Raw genomic sequence first — 21,142 nt, 5'->3', positions numbered from 1 at the left:
AACTTTGCAACTTAATATGCACAGTGGACGTTGTCTAATAACCATATTATTCTGACCAGATCATCCTCACTTAAACATATCAGTTCTCCAAACTCCAGTACGGGGCTCAGTTTCTCCAGGAGAGTCGGTCACTCTGCAGTGCACGGTCCTCTCTGATCTCAGAGCAGCAGAACTCCGAGTGCTCTGGTTCAGAGCTGCTGCAGGACAATCCTTTCCTGAAATCATTTACACTCATCAGAACAGCAGCAGCCGTCAGTGTGAGATCAGCTCTTCTACACACAGCTCTGTGTACAACTTCTCCAAGAACATCCTCGACCACCACCATACTGGAACTTACTACTGCGCTGTGGAAGCTTGCGGGAAGATCATTTGGAGCAGTGGATCAACATCGGAAATAGGTAGGTGCTAATGCTAAAATATTCATAAGATAAAAAATTTAAAAACTGTAATAACTTACAAAAAACCTTGTTAACCCACTGAATAACTTTTATGACACATTTGTTAATAGTTAATTAATTTGTAAAAAGCAGGCTTTAAAATAAAGTGTTACCAAATGTTTATCTGTGATTTTTTTGCTAACACTGTAATATTAAAATAACTATAAAGATAGTAATATCTGTTAATAATAATAATAATAATAATAATAATACATTTATGTGAAATACAGACAGTAAGAAAGTATTTGAAAACATTCTTATTTTTAAATACATACATGTTTTATTTAAATTAATTTAATGTAATTGTGGAGTTTAACTGGTAAAAGCAACACTGACTACAGAGGTAAAATGGTATAATAAAATCCTTCATTGCCTTTTTCACAGCACTGTACACTATATAAACTGAACTTCACTCAGACAGTAAAGCTTTGACAATATTATATTTCCTTATTCATATTTTATAATCTTCTTCGACCCAGAAATGGAACAAGAACTGAGAACCTATCCTTATGTGAAAGTTTGAATACCTCATATGGAACCCAAAACATACTTGAGTGAAATTTGTGAATCACCAACATCTAAACACATTCAGTCATATAAAAGTAAAAAACTAGTCGTCACTTTAACAAAGTAATGAAAAGTGGTCTTTGTTCAGGGTGTGTAAGGGTCAGTGATCTGGAGACTAATGGGCAGTACTGGCCCTCAAACAATGACAAATTAGCAGTGTCCTGGTCAGTTTCATTTTATAAGTACATGAATTTAATTTGGTGTTTCAATAAAAATATCCTTAATTGAGCAGGAACTCTGATTAATGAGAAAAATGTAAAAATCTTTGAAGTGCTTTTCAAGTGTAAATGAAAATGTGAGGAGACTTTTATTCTTGGAAAAGTTGGTAATTTAAATTTCAATTTAATGTTTGAATAAATTTAGATAAATATATGCTTTATTAAATATAACTATTCCAAAATAATGTGGCCCTTTGGCTTGAAGTGTTATGTATATATATATATATATATATATATATATATATATATATATATATATATATATATATATATATATATATATTTCAGAGGGGCCTGTGGATCCTGTTGTGATCTTTCTGGGAGCAGCTTTGGGAATGTGTGTGGTTGTGATCTCTGCTCAAGCCTTTATAATCTTTTTATAATCTATAAAAGGAGAAACAGTGACCACTGCAGTGGTGAGTAGAGGGGTCTTTTTTTTAATTAGTCTCAGTGTTCAGTTCAGCTGTTTCCCTCGCTGAGGTCAAAATGAAATGTGGTGAAAGTGGAAAAATGTCATCTTGGCAAAGATTGATGTTGCCAGAGCTAAACATGATACTATATATTCTTTTTCCACCACAGTGAGAAATCAACAAGGTTCAGCAGCAGAGAACACAACCAGTCAGGTAACACCTGTGTTCTGTAACACTTTCAGAAGATGCTCATCGTTCTCATCACTAGATCTCTTTCCTTTAGTAAGCAGTAGTGAAGTTTAGGGATGTTTTTATTTTACTGGGATATTCAGAGCTGCACATGATCTCCAGGTTAGTTTAATGAGCTTCATGTTATTATTTCTTTTATTGGTGTTTGCAGTTATATGATATTTAGGTCCCAACTTTGTGGAAAATATGCAGTTTAGTATGAAGTTTCAGTTCTCTAAATGAGTGTGTGAGGACATTTTTAGAGTGAGTGTGGTCACTATAATCTTTCACCTGTAACAGAGACACACAAGTTTTGGCTGATGGTGCTTGATACTGTGCAACTTTCATAGAAGTGTGATGCATTTTTTGAGGCTGTCTAAAGTTTTGACAAGAAAATTTCAGATGTAAAGAGAATTTCCTCATAATTTGTTCTTATACAGCACCTCTCATTTATTTTGATTAACACATTGATTTTTCCTTTGTGTGTGTGTGTGTGTGTGTGTGTGTATGTTTACCTAAAATGTTTTAAGAAAATAGCTGTCTACACTGTAAGTTATGCCTGTGTTATATCAACCAAGAAACCAATTGCAGAAAGAAGCCTTTTTTCTGATTATATGTCTGAATGCTTTGTCAAATGATACTTGTGGATGCTCAGAAACAATCATTGATATTTGGCTAAAAAACACATATAGATTAATGCAAATGCTTGTAATTGTATAAAAAATAAATAATATAATATGGCATCTTTGAATGTGATATAACAGCTAATTTACTTTTACTGTGTATAATAACAGAAATGTTTCATAAACTCTAGAACAATAATTGTAAGCACATAAATCCAAGAGTGTCTGATTTTTCATCTTCAAGATATTTAATGCAGTGTTGTAATATTTTGCACCTATTTTAGTATAATCAATACATGATCTAGCACAGCTACGTTTTAGCAAGTTAAAAAAATTATGTGTACAGTAAATGTAAGAATAGAGACTGTGACCATGTGTTCAAACAGTTAAAAACATGTCTTTTGAAATTCATTCTCAACAAAATTAGGGCAGGGTTTAGGGCAAAGTGTGAAAATACAGACGAATTTAATAGATATGTTGTAAAATGTGAGTTAAAGGTACTTATAAATAATCTACTGTGCACTATACAAAAAAGTGTTATCTAAAAATAATCTGGACGAGAGGAGAGTCTTTCAAGTAGGAAGCTTCTGTGCCACTTTTCATCGTATACATTGCTTGGCTGTCTTTCATGAGCAGAAGTGAAGTTTGGGGACATTTTTATATTGACTGCTGCATTCAGTGCTGCAGATGAGCTCCACTTCAGCTCCACTTCAGCTCCACTTCAGCTGTGTAATCTTTAATGCTTTATTCTGTCGTCCACATGGTTTTTCACCTGGTAGATTTATTGTGTTTCTGATGCCAGGATCTATTATAAAGTGCTGCACTTTGCTCAGGTCTCCTCTGTAGGAGCTGTGTGAGTCACTGTTTCTGTATGTGTTAAAGAACAAACTGCTGCATGAGTTCAGACTGATGGTGCCTGATATGGTGAAACTTTCATGGAAGTGAGGATGTGATAAGACACTTTTTTAAACCTTTTTTTTATCTAAAGTCTCAGACTTTAGAGAGCTGTTTAGAACTGAAACTTGTTTTTAAAGTTGACAAAATGTGTGGTACTGAATTTAAATGGAAATTAGTTATAAGCATAATTATTATAAGCATATATCCTGTGCTATTTTAAATTACACAATGACTTTGACTCTGTCTGGATGTGACTTTCTTTAATGCAGTATTTTGGTGCAATAATGTATCAGAGCTTATATTCTTACAATTCTGGTAAGGTTTTTAATAAAAAAGTATATGAATATACTTCACTCTTCTTTTATTTTTCATTTTTACCCCAACTGAACAAATATTTCCAAAATTAAAAACAATGTGTTTATGATCTGAATTCTGTTGTACATGAAAGTAATGACTGTGTTTGTTTATTAACTGATACATTCAACAATCTAAAGAAGTGTGAGTTTTACAGAGTTGTGGACAAGACTGATAAAAATATTACCGAATGACTTTTTATTTGTCATTTTATCAACCTATGGTTTACTAGTATTTTTATTTAAAATGCTCAGAGATCGTTGACGATCTCTTTATTGCCTAATAAGAGAAAACGGATGCCAGTTACAAATACATCATTGCTACTAATACTAAAGTTTTTTGCAAGTATTCATTGGTTATCACTATCATGCTTTAGATTCATGATATATGCAGTTATTCACGTTTATGCTGCAATTATACTGTTATTACACTGTAACTACAGAGTACAAATAGCATTCTACAAGCATTGTTGTAACTGATGATACAAAACTAAGAAATATGCCTTACAGTTTTTATCATTGCTAACATACTAAATTTAGAAGTAATGCACAGTGAACCCTGACACTGAAAGAGCAAAACCTCAGCCCAGATCTGCACAACTGTGAGCTCATTCTCAGCCTCACACTTTTAGCAAAACACTACAACCCGTGATTTGCAAACCACTAAAGACACTTCTCTACATTAGACACAGGAATCTAACATGCTGTCACTAACATGATGGCATGGCCTTTCACACCTGTGAACGAACTGATCAAATATGGCCATCAGATGATCAACTATAAACTCACTAATCCAGTGTAAGCACTGTAAAAAGGTAACTAGTGAGGTGTGCTTTCTTTTTTGTCACCACAAATGTTTTTGCTGTGTTTGTGCAACATATTCCATTTAGAAAATGTTCTGATCTGAATTTCAGTGCAAAATGAATCCTTTGGAAATGCATGGATGTATTGACTGATGTTACAATGTGAAGAGGAATAAAAATGTTCATCAGTGTGCAGGGTTGGGATGTAATGGAATACAAGTATTGGGAATACATATTTAGAATAAATGTGATGAGTGAATTATTAATCTCAGTGTTACTGAGCTGTGCTAAAGCCTGAGTAGACTGATAAATCAATGTGAAGAGTGAATTATTAATCTCAGTGTTACTGAGCTGTGCTGAAGACTGAGTAGACTGTAAATCAATGTGATGATGCGTTATTAATCTCAGGGATTAATAACTGTAATGATCAAACTAATAATCTCAGTAGTGCACATGTTAACAAGTAATAAGATTAACATCGGTATTGTACTGGACTCTTGCTACGGGGATTGTGGGAGTAGCAGACTGAAGCAGGCAGCAAAGAAAAAAAATCTTCATTTAAATGATAATTTTCCATAAAGATTACAGGGGAAACAGCTAAAAAGTGACTTAAACATTAACATATTTACATTTACATTGCTTTATCAATGTTTTCTAAATGTATTTTGAACATGTTTTTATTTATTGTAACAGAAAACATTACTGTATACATTTAAGACAATGTATGTAATAGGTTCAAACAGAATCCGATCGTAAGAACTCTGTGTGGGCCATATGGTGACAACATTGGGCTTTTATAAATTGTACAGTGTTTCATTTTGCAAAAGATCTGAGCTGTTTTCAAAATAGTGCTTAAGCAATTATAAAAATTGTAAATGCTGTGTGTCTGCATGTCAGTGAACACTTCAGTTAACCAGTCAGTTAACCAACTGAAATAGCAAAACCATTTCCTTTGGTTCCTGAGGTTAAGATTAGGGTTAGGTTTAGACTCACATTTACAAACTCATTATTACTTGCTGTACTGTGTAAACACACATACTGTTTTAATCACTCATTTAAGTTTGTGTCAAATGACCAATAAATAAATGTTATTCACTCTTAAAGAAAAATTAATCAGAAAAAATAAACATATATGTTTAACTGAAAATTAGATGTAAGTCATTGATTTTTTATATTTTGCCTTTATTACAGCTTCTATTTTTGGGATGCTTTTAGTTGCATTTCTTGCCTTCAGTTTCACATCTTTAGATTCATCAGAAATTCCACATCTCACACATCCAGTTTTAGTACTCTAGTACAAATTGTCTTTCTTCTTTTAAATCATTTAGTAGTCTCTTACTGTAATCACATCGACATTTCATCTTCTAAATAATCAGTACTTTTTCTTCTTTGTGTTTTGGCTCTAAAATGCTATGTGTATCTAGATCACACTGCTGGTCCATTCCAGCACTGATCTTCTGTTTTCTGAAACTGGACACTGATGCCACAGAGTTTGATTTCACTGCGTTACAACAAATAAATAACAGACTGCATGGCTGAATTCACCATAAACTTCCTACTTCCTACTGATGATTAATGCACAGTACAGTATTTGATCATGACTGGCTCTCCTATTCTAAATCATTTTACACTTTATCAGTGTAGAAATCCACAGCTTATTGTAGTAAGTCTCACTCAGTGATAGTTGTATATCTATCATCACATACACTGTACCATTTAAATAAAGTTAACATCCCTGGCTTATTATATACTAAGTCTTATTATTCAGTAGCTTCAGGGACTTCAATGCAAGCTGCTTAGTTTATAGAAATGTGTAATAAACTTTTGAGCCTGCTGGCAGGCCCTGGCCCTTAATGGTCCAATGTATGTAAGCATTTTCGTATGATGGGCTAATAGAGCATAAATAGTTTGAAAATAGTTGAAATAGTTTCAGAGATCAACCCTTTTTATTGACTATCATCAACATCTAATATTTTGTCAGTGTAACTAAAGACACCAATCTTCAGAGCTACACAACATTAGATTTTAACAGCCCATTTCTGAGTCATCTATGAGACCAGCTACAGCCACCAGAAGGAAGCAGAGAGCTTCTCATTAATTATCAGAGCAACCAGCATCACTTACTTAAGGAAAACAGTCCCACCATCCAGTGTTCTGTCTTGAGTTCATGCTGATGTGAGCTGGAGGCTCTTGTTAATCTATACACTCTCAGATGCTAAACTGTCACTGGGGCAGTACCCCTCTTGACACTGGGGTGGTATCCTCAAGGGTACATCTCAGTACTTTTAGTCAGGGAACATAATTGTACCATAATCCATTGAAATTATATTTTCTAAGTTTTATTGACTCCACACACCCTGTCTTGTCTCCAGGCTTTTTATTTTATTGTTCTGTTTTAAAATATTAAATATGAAAAGTTAAGTTACCTTTCCACTGAGAGAAAACATATATAAGGTACACAATTGGACCTTAAAACCACTGTTGTACCTTTGAGGGCACATTTACATTGTTTGTACCTTGATGAATGAAAAAGTACCTACACAGAACCTTCATTTCTAACAGTGTATTAGGTGTTCTTGAATTTGGTTCAGGTTGACTTTGTTGACTTTTTAGGCTGCAGACAGAAAGTACTGATGGCAAAACGAAGCTTTCTGAAGCAGTGATGCTTTTATATGAGGACTCTTTGAAAAATTACTTTTAGGTGCTTTTTTGGTAATGTTTGCATTTGATCCTATATTCATAATAATTTGTGAAGGCTTTTATAAGGCATTAAATAGCATGCATAGTACATAATCAGGCCTGGCATAAGCCTATTTAATTGCTTATAAGTAGTTATAATTGCATGCATAACACTTTATAAAACAATAGAATATGACGATATAATGTCAGGTGTCATAAAACATTATAACATCTGCTCATAAGAACACTGTAAACACAAATGTTGTAATATACAATAGCAAGGTACCAACCTAGCTTTATTAAGTGTTATGCATGTGGCTTATACTTAGGAACATCTATACAACTATTGTCAGGTATCATAAGGGGTTATGCCTTTTCATGCCTTATGAATGCATTTATAAAGCTTTCCAAATACAGAATTCATTGGAAGTGTTACTGTTTTTCAGCACAAGCCATCGTAATCTGTGAAAGGTTATAGAACTGAGTTTTATCCTTTAAAACAAAAACTAGATATAATGTTTACTGTATCCTGACTAAATGTAACCAATGTAACATTCACTGATCCAGTGATGATGTCTGTCTTTTATTCTCCTCTACAGAGCAGCTTCAGCAGAGTTCTATAATAGAGAACACCACCAACCAGGTACTCTTTACACAGCTGCACTGTTATACTGTTACAGTAGATCTGGTAGCATCTTGCTAAGGTCAACATTCAACTTAAAGTAGATCTGTTGCAACTTTCTAAGTTGCTTAAGTTTGCTTAATCTTCTTTCTGTTTCTGATTGAAATATCTAGCGAATTCCAAAGTAATATGTTTGTGAGGGGGGTTCTGGGGTGGTAAGTTGCACTGATATCATACACATTGTCTTCACTCCAGAGTTTCATATTTTATTTATTTATTTATTTATTTATCTATTTATTTATTTATATTTATTTATTTATTTATTTTAAACTGCAGGATATAAAAGGTACCTTGATGAACCTTTCTATAAGAACATTTAAACAAACATGGACATGTACTGTACCTTACAGTGTACTGCCACCTAGTGGAGATTTAAATTTATTTCAAACATAACAACACTCTGAATTTGAAAGTGTCAGTACTATGCTAAGAATGATCCACCACCCAAATAATATCTGGTCCATTGATAAATGAGGAAACTGACCAATGATAAAGAAGAACTGCTGACCACAACATCATCACAGCACTGAAATGACTGAAAACGCTATGTATTCAATGTTTATATATTTTGGAATAAGTTATGTCAACATATACAGCATATCTAATTTATATTTTCACTGAGCCCTTGGCTCATGGGGCACCTAGTTGACTGCCTACCTTTGCTTAAGACTGTCCCTGAGTGACAGCACCACACTGAGCAGAGTGACCTGCCACGAATAAAGACAAGAGGATCAAATTTGTCCATGCTAAGCAGTTAAAAGGTAATAGATCAATGTTTGTGGATTCATTTCCCAATATAACACTAACCCTGAAGGAAACTCCTTTCTTTCAGTCCACACCCAAAAATGAGAAAAGTGGTTCAAGAAAAGTGCTGTTTTATAGTCCAGAAGGAGAAAAAAAAGCAGTTCTGTCCTTCACCACAAGGGGGCACTTAATCTCCACCATCTTCAACCTATCAGCACATGCCTGGAGGTCAACTATAAAAATCACAAAATATGAAGAACACTAACTCACACACACACACATACACACACACACACACACACACACACACACACACACACACACACACACACACACACACACAAACACACATACACACACACACACACACACACACACACACAATAAAACACAGTACAGCATACATTTACAGCATAGTTTTCATATCTGTAGCAATACAAGTTCACATTACTAAAAATGTATAATTTGATGCCATTTACCAGGTAGTTTTTAATCTGCCCAATAAAGAGATGAATCTGTGAGTGTTTAGAGCTCATAAACTCCAACTTCAAATGCAGATAATACAGGTTTGTTATGTTGCAGGTTAAATAGAGTTTTAAAGGTGATATTATACAGATCTCTCACTCAGTAAAACAGACTTCTGCAGGGATGTTAATAACACTTATACATTATTCAACAACAGACTTTTTTCCATCAGTCACTGTGGACAGAAAGACAGAAACTGAATAGCTGTGAAGGCTTTAGAAATCATTCAATCTCTTCTAATGAGTGTTTACAGGAGCAGTAAAAGCTTTTCTCCTGTTATGATCAATTATGATTTGATCTATTAGGATCTTTCTGTTGGTCTCTGTGCTTCTGTTGAACTCACTCACACGTCAGGGGCTGGTTCTGTGTTTTTGTGGCAGCCTCCGGTGCAGCCCCTCATTTGCATGGGAGTTTACTAAGAAAGAAAGGTGAGGGCTCCAACGAAGAGTTTGAGGCACAGCTCCAGCTGATAGTGTGGTTTAACTGCTGGTAGGAGGACCTAAAGCTCGAACTACAGGGATCTCTTCAAAATCAGCAACTGTCTTTTTTTCTTTATCAGCTTGACTTTAGAGACTTTAGACACAGAAAGTGTCAATGATTATTATACAAATGCATTTAATTTGTTTCTTACAAGAACTTGGAACCAATGTTGATTGTTACTAAGATAACTAGCTAACAAACTTTGCTTTGTTTCTGATCTATTATGAGGTGTCAGAGAAATACAAGAAAGAAAATTATTATTTTTCTTGCATAAACTCTCAAACAGTCCACCAAATTATAAGGGGTTGACTTAAATTTGTTGCTTTCTGACTTTTTCACAGCTATGGTGTTAAGAAATGTTCCTATTGGTTGGACCACCTCTATTGTAAAGGTGGGGCTGCTACCCAGCTTCAAACTGTGGATGCTGAAGGGCTGGATGATGGTGACAGTGAGTCAACTGTGCCTGGACAGGGCCTTCAGATTTGGGTTTGACAGCAGGGCCATTGCTTTGGGCACCTATTCTGATCAACTGGAATCAAGAACGTGTGTGTTGTGGGCTTGGACCTCATGTTACAATGGGGTTCTACACTTCACCAAGCCTGGAAAAGAAGGAAGTTCCTCTCACAGGTGACAGACAGGTTTAGTGATGAAGAAGATCTGAATGGCAGATTGCTCTGCCTTGGACATCTACAGAGGGTGAGCAATCAACTAGAGACAGAGTGAGGCAGCCTGCCTTGAATTTGTATTTGTTCATAATGGAGGAAAACAGACAGAACAAGTCATGCTTGGAGGCCAAGAGGGACTATGTGGTGATTAGCTGAGATGGTTGATTGCTATGGGGTCAAGGTGATCATATACAGACTGTGTGGGAGGGGCTATGAAGAGATGGAACACCAGTTATGCTGGTCCCTCATGGATGGAGTTTTGGACTCTTCTGGACTGGATTTATGGGATTGTTTTGTGGATCACTGGGATGGATCACAGTAAGAAGCTGGAAACTGTAAAGTTGGAGTCTAGTCCAGTAAGCAACTGGAGAATTTAGATTTTGGTGTTGAGGCCTGTTCAGGGTAGATGATGATTTATTAGTCCAGCATTGATAAAATGCAGTTTCCCTCAGGAGTTCTCACCTTCTGTCTTCTACTTTTTGATGAGTCTGGAAAATGAACACAGTAGCTGTCATTCTGGATTCTCATAACTATAAGCTATGATGAAAACAATGTAAATGACAGCCACAAATATAAAGCACACACATATTACTCATCATGATGGACACATATGCCAAAAAACAATTCAGTGCCACAGACAAACATATTTACCATATACAGTGGTGTCCAGAAGACTGAGCTCAGGTTGCAGTGTTGATCATTATGATTTAGATTTTAAAACAAAGAAATGTGAAGATGAAATATTCAGTATTAGGTCACTGTGTAAACAGAAGCAGATTATAACATCAACCATGTTTAATAGAATGGTTAGATTTTTTTTTTTTATTTCAAATATTGATTTGAAAAATAAAATCGCTAAATATCCTGCTGACTGCAGAGTGAATAAAAAGACAGAAAACCCCTGTTGCTTTGAAGATATTTTAATGTGTTATTTGTTTGTCCAGTTTCTGTAGCTGCACTCTGTGTCTAAAGAAAGCTGCTACGTGTCCTGTGACAGATATAGATGAGCTTCCTGTGGAAACTTTGATGGTGAGATGGGGCTGTTTTTCTGAGAAACCTGGTCAGGGGTGGTCAAAGAGATCTGCAGAGATAAAGCAGTGAAACTTCAGCAGTGCAGTAGGAGAAGGAGTGAGACGTAGAGGACAACAAAGAGCTGTGAAAACCACCAACGGCCTAAACAGCACCTACAAGCAGAGGCGTCCACTGACACGTCAAAGACTGAGTTTCACAAACACACAAATAAGCACAAACATTTACGCTACCTTTCTGAAATGTGGAACCACTTGTTGTAAAAATCATTCTTATTTTATATAAACTAATAACTGAATGAATCAAACAATAATGATATAACAATTATAAAATATACACATTGAGACTTCCTTCATGCTCATTTTATGAACATGACTTTGTTTCTACTGCTTTATCACTTTAGAGTCACCTACCATCTAACACATATAACAGTTATTGTTTTTTGTGTACACTTTTCTTTAAGAAATTGGTCTTATTAAACACATTTTGAAGAAAGGGTGCTTTTCTATTGCATAAAACCCTTGAACCTTTGGCTCTTGTCTGTTTTGTTTTTTTTTTGTTTGTTTTTTTTTGTTTTGTTTTTTTCCACTAGCCATCAGTCCAGTACTGAAGATTGGCCATCAGTCCAGTACTGAAGATTCCAGTTTTATGGTTTTTGGTACTCAAGATTAGAACCAATAGGACCTATTAGCACTCAGCGTTGTTCTCCTTTGTTTTTAGTAACACTTGAAGCTGAAGTCAACTCTTCTAGGTAAAGATAAAGTCACTAAGCACCATAACATCACCAATAAGTACACTAGAATGTAAACTAGAATGGTATGTTGACATATTGACTGCTATTTTTTAGAATTTTTTACTTTGTAAAGAACCACTAAGTTACTCAGCAAGGAAAATATAAACTTTTTTCATTCTACAGACGAAGCTGTGTAAGCGAGAAAGAAAGGAAGTGGGGGACGTCTAAAGGAGAGAGAGGACGATATCATTGGTAATTGTCACACAGTGATGAAGGAGGAGCCTCAGTGAGGACAGGAGCAAACTCCGCCCACAATGTGCCCAACACTTACATGCATCATGACTGAGATAATCTGAAACACTATTTAAAGCTCGGATTCATCATGTTTACTTTATTTGCATGTTTGCACAGGTTACAACTCACAGAACAACATTTGGCAAGTAAAGACAAAGTGTAATAGAACAAAAAAAGGTCTTGTTTTAAGAGATAATGGTAAACACTACCATTTAAAAACTCATTTATTCTTTTTTTAAGAAGAAGCTTGTTTATGAGTTATGACTCATCTGGCTCTGAGCACTGCAGTTCAAAACTTGACATGATCTTAAAGGTTAAGATGTCAGATTTGCGTCTGTAAGAGTCACTGTTACCTCTGGTTCCATCTCTATTGCTTTAACTGTACTATTAACTACACTTTTATAACTTATAGCTCTGCCAGTTTGCATTATAGTCCATGTAGTTATAATAATAATAAGCTTTAATAATAATAATAATAATAATAATAATAATAATAAGCCTTAGTTTGTAATAAGCCTGTGATTTTAAGGGTTAAGCCCATCTGACCAAATATAGTCCGGTAAACAGAACAGGAGTCTGTTCAGAGTCATAATGTATGTAAATTTATAACTAACTGAAGCTTCTCACTTCAGAGTAGACACTGTCTTGAGGCCGTCCTCTCTTCTTCTTCTTCCTCCCTTTTTTAGTGTTCCTCTCAGAGAAGTGCAAAGCGGCATAATTCAGCTCCACAGTGTCTTGGTCCTGCAGTGAAATGAACATTTTATACATACTTTTTTATGATTCTTTCATTTGCTTATCTGTTGATCAAGGTTAACCAATAAATATAGAGCTGGTTTTCTGTAGCCAGGCACATGCAGAGATAGACCCCAGAGGAAGCTTGAACCCCTGCCTCAGAGTGTAAAAGTGCCCTCTTGGTCTGCATGTAATAATAATAATAATAATAATAATAATAATAATAAGAGATCCCTCCAGATCTGTTTCAGCGAGACTCAGCTCAGCGTCGCCCCAGGAATAGAGCTTGTGGGGTGGCTCAGGCTCCACAAGCTTTACTGCTCTTGAGCGCCCTCTCTGGTGCAATGCTGACCCCTTCTAGCTTTTATTTCAGTAACTCTGACCTGACACCAGTAACCTCTGTAAAAGATCACTTTGCATAATGTGCTAATTTTTGACAACAGCCAGTGAAACTGCAGGAAGGGGTTATTCATTTGATAAAGTTTTTTTATAGGCAAATAATTGGGATTTAAGCCAGACTCTATGAAGGCCTTAAACAGAGTTGTAGTGCTTGTAGCAGTTGGATGGCATAGTTGGTAATATTATGGTGTTGTACATTGGAGCTTGTTGTTCAAATATCAGTTTAGACAGTAACATTAGTAAAAAACACTCTTAATACTTGTATTTACATACTGTATTTCCCTCATAATCAAACTTGCTCTTTGGTTGCAATATGCTGTAAATTAAGTTTAATTCAGGTTAATTTTGCCCTTTTTCCTTGAGCCCTGGCCCCCCAAACATCCAGTTAAGTTGCTACTCAGTGTCTTCCCTGAATGCCACAAACTGCAGGCCCACTTTATTCCTTTCATTATTGTTACGTGCTTTGCTGGCACTATAGTTTGACATTGCTTAATAAATGGTGCTGTGTTCCTGTACTTAAAGGGGAACAGTCATGTTGGTTGTTCTTAGTGTGGGGAGGTGCTGTGCTAAGCTTTTACTGAATTACATTTTCACAACAGAAAACATTTTTCTTACTCCTGCTGTGTGTTGCAGTTGTTATGATCATAGCCATTCAGCTCGACGGCCTGTTGTGCTTTCGTGCGGACAGAGACGCTCAGCTGTGCTGTAAGACTCGAGGTGGGGAACTGTGCGTTCACTTAACACTGAATGGTGTAGAAACACGGCACTAGTCTCTAGTCACTGCTCACCGCTGGTGGAGTTTGCGATTGTCAGAGCCAGGCCTTTTTATTTGCCAAGAGAGCTGACTATGCTGTACATAATAGCGGTGTACATAGCCCCCAGTGCTAATGCTAATGCCACACTGAACGAGCTGTACAGCGCTATCAGCAATCTCCAAAACACGCATCCAGACGGACTGTTTATTGTTGTTGGAGATTTCAACCATGCTAATCTGAAGTCAGTGCTCCCTAAATTCCACCAGTATGTGGACTTCGCAACCCGGGGGGATAACGTGCTGGATCTTGTTTACACAAACATCCCCGGCATGTACAGGGCCGAGCCCCGCCCCCACTACGGCTACTCAGACCACATCTCTATGATGATCATTCCAGCATACAGACCACTCATCAGACGTGCCAAACCAGACCAGAAGAAAGTGAGAACCTGACCGCCAGGAGCTATCTCTGCTCTTCAGGTTTTGAGCACACTGATTGGGAGATGTTCAGAGAAGCAGCAACTTCCGGTAACTCCATCAGCCCGGAGGAGTATACAGAATCAGTGACTGGCTACATCAGCAAGTGCATTGATGATGTTACTGTCTCCAAACTCATCACTACACACCCCAACCAGAAGCCATGGATGACTGCAGAGGTGCCTATGCTGTTGAGAACCCGCAACAAGGCTTTCAAGTCAGGGGATAAGGCAAGCCTCAGGATAGGCTCATGAGGCACATTAAAGACCAGCTCCCTCCTTCACTTGACCCACTGCAATTTGCATATCACCCCAACCGCTCAACAGACGACGCCATCTCCACAACACTCCACCTGGCTCTCACCCACCTGGACAATAGAGACATCTATCTCAGAATGCTGTTCATAGATTTCAGTTCAGAATTCAACATCATTCCTCAGCAGCTGATTGGAAAACTGAGCCTGCTGGGCCTGAACACCTCCCTCTGTAACTACGTCCTGGATTTCCTGACTGAGAGACCTCAGTTAGTCAGGATAGGTAATAACATCTCCAGCACCACCTTAGTGAGCACTGGTGCCCATCAGGGCTATGTGCTTAGTCCGCTGCTGTTCACTCTACTGACTCATGAATGTATGGCAAAGTACAGCTCAAATCACATCATCAAGTTCACTGATGGCACGACTGTGGTGGGTCTGATCAGCAAGAATGATGAGTCAGTGTACAGAGAGGAGGTGCAGCAGCGAACGGACTGGTGCAGAACTGACAACCTGTCTCTGAATGTAGACAAACCTAGGGAGATGGTTGTTGACTTTCGAACCCCCCACTCAACATCACTGGCTCTGCTGTGGAAATTGTCAGGAGGATGTCATTGTGCATGACCCCATCCATCCCTCACATGGACTTTTTTCACTTCTCCCGTCTGACAGAAGGTACCGGAGCATCCGGGCCATCAATGCCAGACTCTGCAACAGCTTTGTTCCTCAAGCAATCAGGTTTTTAAACTCAAAAAGACTGATCTAAATACCCCCCTCTCACACATTCTCTCACAGACACATCTCTTTTGATGCTCTGCTTGCACTATCTGGAACATTGCTGCTTATACTGTGTTTACATTGTTTTACTACCTCAGTACTGCTGTGGTTATGTATGTTATCTGACTGCGTAAACTCACAGATCACAGCATGTTAAATATCTCTGCACCTTATTCCACAACCTCATGCTCAGAAATGAGTGCTGTGTCAGTGCTGCACTGTCCTGTCTGTTTACTGTTTCTAATGTCTGTTTAATTTATTATATTATTGTATTGTTTCTAGTTTAATATTTTGTTTGCACACTGTCTGCACGTTCGCACTTTGTACTTTTTGTTCCTTGTTGCACCGTGTTTTTCCTGAAGGAACATAATTTCACTCCACTGTGTACTTGTACATAGATGGAATGACAATAAAAGCCTCTTGACTTGACTTGACTGCATTTATGCAAGACAAGGTTATCCTTGAGTTATTTGTTTTTAGTTTTAGAAACATTTTAGGAGTTTGTTGAAGAGTCATACTAGCCAGACACAGGGCATGATCACCATGTACCCAGCATTAAAGTTATTTTAATTAAAAATAAATAAATCAATCAATAAAAAGGAATCTACTGATAATTTTATTTGGTAAAGAAGGTACTTTTTTGTAGATACTTTCTTTCTTTCTCTCAAGTATATTTTTGGCTCTATATTTCCAGTTTCAATCGTTTAAGATTTTGACACAGTACTCAGACTTTCACTAGATGAATCTGTGTAGTTTAATATGGTGAAGTTTTTTGGTAAAGTATATTTTCTCTGTATTTTTTACAGTTTTCCTGGCAGATCTGTCTTCATATGATGGGTTTCGTTTCAAAACACATCATGGATCACTTTCTGTTTTTTTCATGACATACATTGTTGGCAGGTTATTATCATCATCCTTTATTAAATAAATAAAAAAACATAGCTAAATGATTACAAATGGTCATATAATACTTTTAAATTAAAATCTGTGTATTTTAACAGAATCATTCTTCTGAACACCAAACAGTCTGACTGCAAACTGGATCACTTAACAGAACCATCCCATCATCAGTCACATGAGCTCCACAAAGCCAGAGAGATTTTATATCATTAGTCTTCATCCTCTTTGACCTGTCGACCACCTTTTACAGATAACATAACATCTATATCCAGATCTCACTGATTCCTATATGTGGCTATGATAGGACTGGTGGGTAGCATTTCATAAAAACAGACCCCTGTAAACGGGACCTTAATCATTATGTAATGGTTTGTGAGAGAACAGTTATGCATTTCACTTATACATCAATAAACTTTAGATTTTTAATAATTCTTTTTTTACCTGTTTGTTTTTTAAGCTTTTGCTCAGGAATGTAAATGATGTTCAATAAATATATTATATTTAATTTTTTAGTAATAATAATAAGTAATGCAATATTTATAAATACATTATATAGTAAAGTAAAAATGTCAAAATTAGAGAATTAATTAAAATTTATTAATATATATTCACTAATTAATAATGATCCACCAAGCTTTAAGTAAATTTCATGCATAAAAAGTTTAATTGTTTAAAACAGGATGTGTGCAATTATGAATTAATTATTCACAATTATCATAAATTGTTGTAAACTATTATTAAGTATCTGGTGCTTTATTTCACTTTGGTTTGCAATGTTAGCTCGTTTTGTAAGTTCCTGTGGATAAAATCATGTCCCAACTAAATAAATATGAATTTTAATTTATAAAAAAGACTGTTTTTCCATTTCCAAAATCTGAAAGTTAGTGTTTTTGCAGAATGTTTGGTCAGTTACCCTTTCATTTCCATAGAATATATGTTTGGTATGATTTCCCAATAAATAATGATGGCGTACCTGGCGCTGTATATCATCTGCCCCTGAGAGATCATGTGTGACAGGGTGAGGTTTATTGCCTTGAAATTCACAGATAAACAGAATATTAGAATCACTGTAGAAAGGGGAAAAATACAAAATATTCTGATTCCTCAATTAACTCACCTCGGCAGTGTTTACAGATGTTACATTTCATACAGAAGCAGCACAGTGTGACGTTCCAGACAGCACACAAACCCAGAGCCAGTCCCATCACAACAAGAGCTGAATGATGAGACTTGGAATGATCTAGAAAATAGAGACCAGACCTTAATTTCATACACTTTTAGTAGCTTCAGCTGTTGTTTCAGCTTTAAGTATCATTAAGTGAATTTCATTCATCAGGGGAAAGAGCAGAGAACATATATTCAATAGAAATAATACAGAAGTCTCTTCATTGGGCAGGTGGTAATATCAACCTTAATCTTCTCATACATATCTAACGAAAAATGAATAATTTGTATGGCTGGAAATTGAGTGAAGGGCGGTCTATGTCTTTTGCACTGCACTGTATAATTGCAATGCAGTTCATTTGAATTCAGTAAGTTACTGCATTGTGCAAGAATCCACTAATTTCTAAAAAATTAAAAATAGCACAGCCGTATTCACAGTTTTAACTATGTTTATTCCTACTAGCACCTACCTATTTCCACAGTTGATCCAGTCCCAAAAATGATCTTCCCACAAGCAGCCACAGCGCAGTAGTAAGTTCCAGTATGGTTGTGGTCGAGGATGTTCTTGGAGAAGTTGTATACAGAGCTGTGTGTAGAAGAGCTGATCTCACACTGCCGGCTGCTGCTGTTCTGATGAGTGTAAATGATTTCAGGAAAGGATTGTCCTGCAGCAGCTCTGAACCAGAGCACTCGGAGTTCTGCTGCTCTGATCTCAGAGAGGACTGTGCACTGCAGAGTGACCGACTCTCCTGGAGAAACTGAGCCCCATACTGGAGTTTGGAGCACTGATACATTCAAATGAGGATGACCTGGTCAATGTAATACAGAAGTTTTTAAACAACATCCACTGTGCATATGAAGTCGTGAAGGTCTGCCAGCCTAATATAATACAACAAATGGATATTCACAGGCCAAAGCCAAGACTTGCTAGCAGGTCCAAACTTTTATTAAACACATCTATAACTTAAAAAAAAATATATATTAAATAATATACAATGCAATGTAATATACAATATAAATAGCAATATGGGTAATTATTACATAAAATTACCTGTAATAGCTAAGAATGTTCCAGTGGAAAACTTGATCATCATCATCACAGATATCCCACAGTAGTACATCGCTTCATCATCTTTTGTGGGGTGTGGTATAGTCAGACTAACACTGTTCTCCACTCTCTCCAGTTTGAAGCTTGAGTTTTTGAATTGTGATGAAAATACTGCTTCCATAAATGCCCCCTTGATGCCCACCTCCTGAGGCATTTGTCCCACTGGCTGTTTGTACCAAAACACGTCTTCATTACGCTGATGGTCAGCCAGTGTGCACTGAAGGGTAACGGCTTCACCAGACTTAGCAGAGACAAACGACTGTTTCTGGTAAATATCCACAGTTTCTGCAGCATCTATACAAGAATTATTGACTAGTCAGTTTTAAACAAAACTATTAGCGATGGATAAAAGCAATTTCAGATTAAGTTAAGATTATTACATAATATTAAAAAAATATACCAATAAAACTTACATATTTCACAGACAGACACCATAAGAATCCAGGCTGAAACCGTCCTCATGACTGAAATGACTGACACTTTGAGTAACATGTTTGAAAGGAAGCAATTGACAGACCAGGCTGGTTTTGCCTGATGAGCTTACAACATGCTCACCTCATTGGCTGACGCAGGTCGTGGGTTACAGCAAATGTCTTTTTCCTTCACTTCTTTTGTTACCTCGTTTGACCACCAAAAGCCCCCCTGGCTTTAATCTTGCTGTCTATCACTGGTGGAGAAAGTGCAGAGATATATCCAAGTTAAAGTTGTGAAAAAGTGTCATTATTTAAAGAAAACAACTTCCTTCACAATGAAATGAGCAACAGCAGGAATGATGTTCATTTTAATTAGTGAAAACACTTTTTTGTGTTTTCCATTTCCATATTTAAAATAATACATCTTAGCTTACATTTTACTTCATAAAGCTCTAACAGGAACCAGGACTCCTCAAAATTCAGTTTATAGTAGCTGCACTGGGCTGTGTGTGGCTCTTGACCAGTGAGGAAGAATAAGACCCTCCTTACTCTAATATAGGGATGGTTGAACTGACTAAGACCAAAGTCTCATTTACAATTTGGTCCTGTAAGACATACAATAAAATAGTACAAGTATATAGTAAATGAAAACAAAGTACTACTTCAATTAAAGGTAAAACAAGTTTAAAATAAACAAACATGTACAAAATGCAAATGAATCAAACAAAACCAATAGAACAGTTATAACAAAAAAGACATACATTTGATTTGATTAACAGTATTTTAAATTGACTGAACAGTAAAAGATTCTCTGAACATTACATTCAAAACATGTCAGTCATTGTGTCTAATGCATTTTCCATTTATTCTGACTAAGGAAGGATGAAATGTGAAGAAGTACCTGTTTCAAAAGAGTTTTGTAAATACAACCCTTTTTCAATCTTTTTCAGGAAAGACCTTGTTTATTTTAGCAAGACAATATAAAACCACATTCTGCATATGTTACAGCAGCATGGCTCTATAGTAAAAAAGTTAGGGTGCTAAACTGGCCTGCCTGCAGATCAGACCTGTCACCCACTGAAAATATATAGTCCATTATGAAATGAATAAAACAACAAAAAATTACCATGAACTGCTGAGCAACTGAAATCCTACATCAAACAAGAATGAGAAAACATTTCACTTTCAAAACTACAGCAATTGGTCTCCTTAGGTCCTGAACACTTACTACAGAGGTGATGAAACACAGTGGTAAACATGCCACTGCCCCAACTTTTTTGGAATGTGTTGCTGCCATTAAATTTAATTTGATGGCATATATTCTTTTAAAGAACAATACATTTTCTCAGTTTTAGCATTTGATATGTTGTCTTTGTACTATTTTCATATAAATATAGGATTTAAATGATCTGCACACACAACTTTCTACTTTCAGAAGAAAAACTCAATTTCTATATAACAATCCCAGCCTAATTCTAAGTTTTAATTGATTTACTCATCACTGTGTCCTAAAAGATCCTATACAAATTCCCAAATAACTAATTTGAAACACTGTCAACAACTGTACCATTCAAATGTATTTACATGTACTATAAACTATAATCTATAAACTATAAACTTCATGAGATCTGGAAAACAACATTAGGCATTAAGGCGTAATATTGTAGTTTATTTTAGCTTCAAAATAAAACATCAAACAAACAGACAAACAAACAAGCAAACAAATAAACAAATACTAATATTGGAATTGGGATTTGATGTGTGTGTGTTTTTCGACTTAACAGTGGAACTGAGGTTC

At 36.2% G+C, this 21,142-nt stretch overlaps 1 protein-coding gene across 1 annotated transcript; it reads right to left on the bottom strand.

The window, feature by feature from the left end:
- Nucleotides 1-12,735: 12,735 nt before the first annotated feature.
- LOC118807308 lies at nt 12,736-19,413 on the bottom strand. The gene is made up of 6 exons (XM_036569302.1): nt 19,345-19,413; nt 18,875-19,225; nt 18,294-18,632; nt 17,777-17,899; nt 17,633-17,691; nt 12,736-13,108 (listed from the first exon to the last, which is right to left on the bottom strand). The coding sequence occupies exons 1-6, from the start codon at nt 19,391-19,393 to the stop codon at nt 12,977-12,979; spliced, it is 1,053 nt and encodes a 350-aa protein (XP_036425195.1). The 5' UTR covers nt 19,394-19,413; the 3' UTR covers nt 12,736-12,976.
- Between the last annotated feature and the right edge of the window lie 1,729 nt (nt 19,414-21,142).

This window comes from Colossoma macropomum, unplaced genomic scaffold, assembly GCF_904425465.1.
Source record: "Colossoma macropomum unplaced genomic scaffold, Colossoma_macropomum, whole genome shotgun sequence".
Lineage (NCBI taxonomy): Eukaryota > Metazoa > Chordata > Actinopteri > Characiformes > Serrasalmidae > Colossoma > Colossoma macropomum.
Note: the sequence above shows the minus strand (reverse complement) of the source record. Positions and strands in the feature narration are given on the sequence as shown.

Bases quoted from the DNA above. Each gene is read 5' to 3' on its own strand.
- LOC118807308 (XM_036569302.1), bottom strand. From the start codon at position 19,393: ATGAGGACGGTTTCAGCCTGGATTCTTATGGTGTCTGTCTGTGAAATA. The intron at 19,226-19,344 runs GTAAGTTTTATT...ATTCTTGTATAG, and splicing joins GGTGTCTGTCTGTGAAATAT to ATGCTGCAGAAACTGTGGAT. The intron at 13,109-17,632 runs GTACGCCATCAT...ATTTCACTGCAG, and splicing joins CAGATGATATACAGCGCCAG to GACCAAGACACTGTGGAGCT.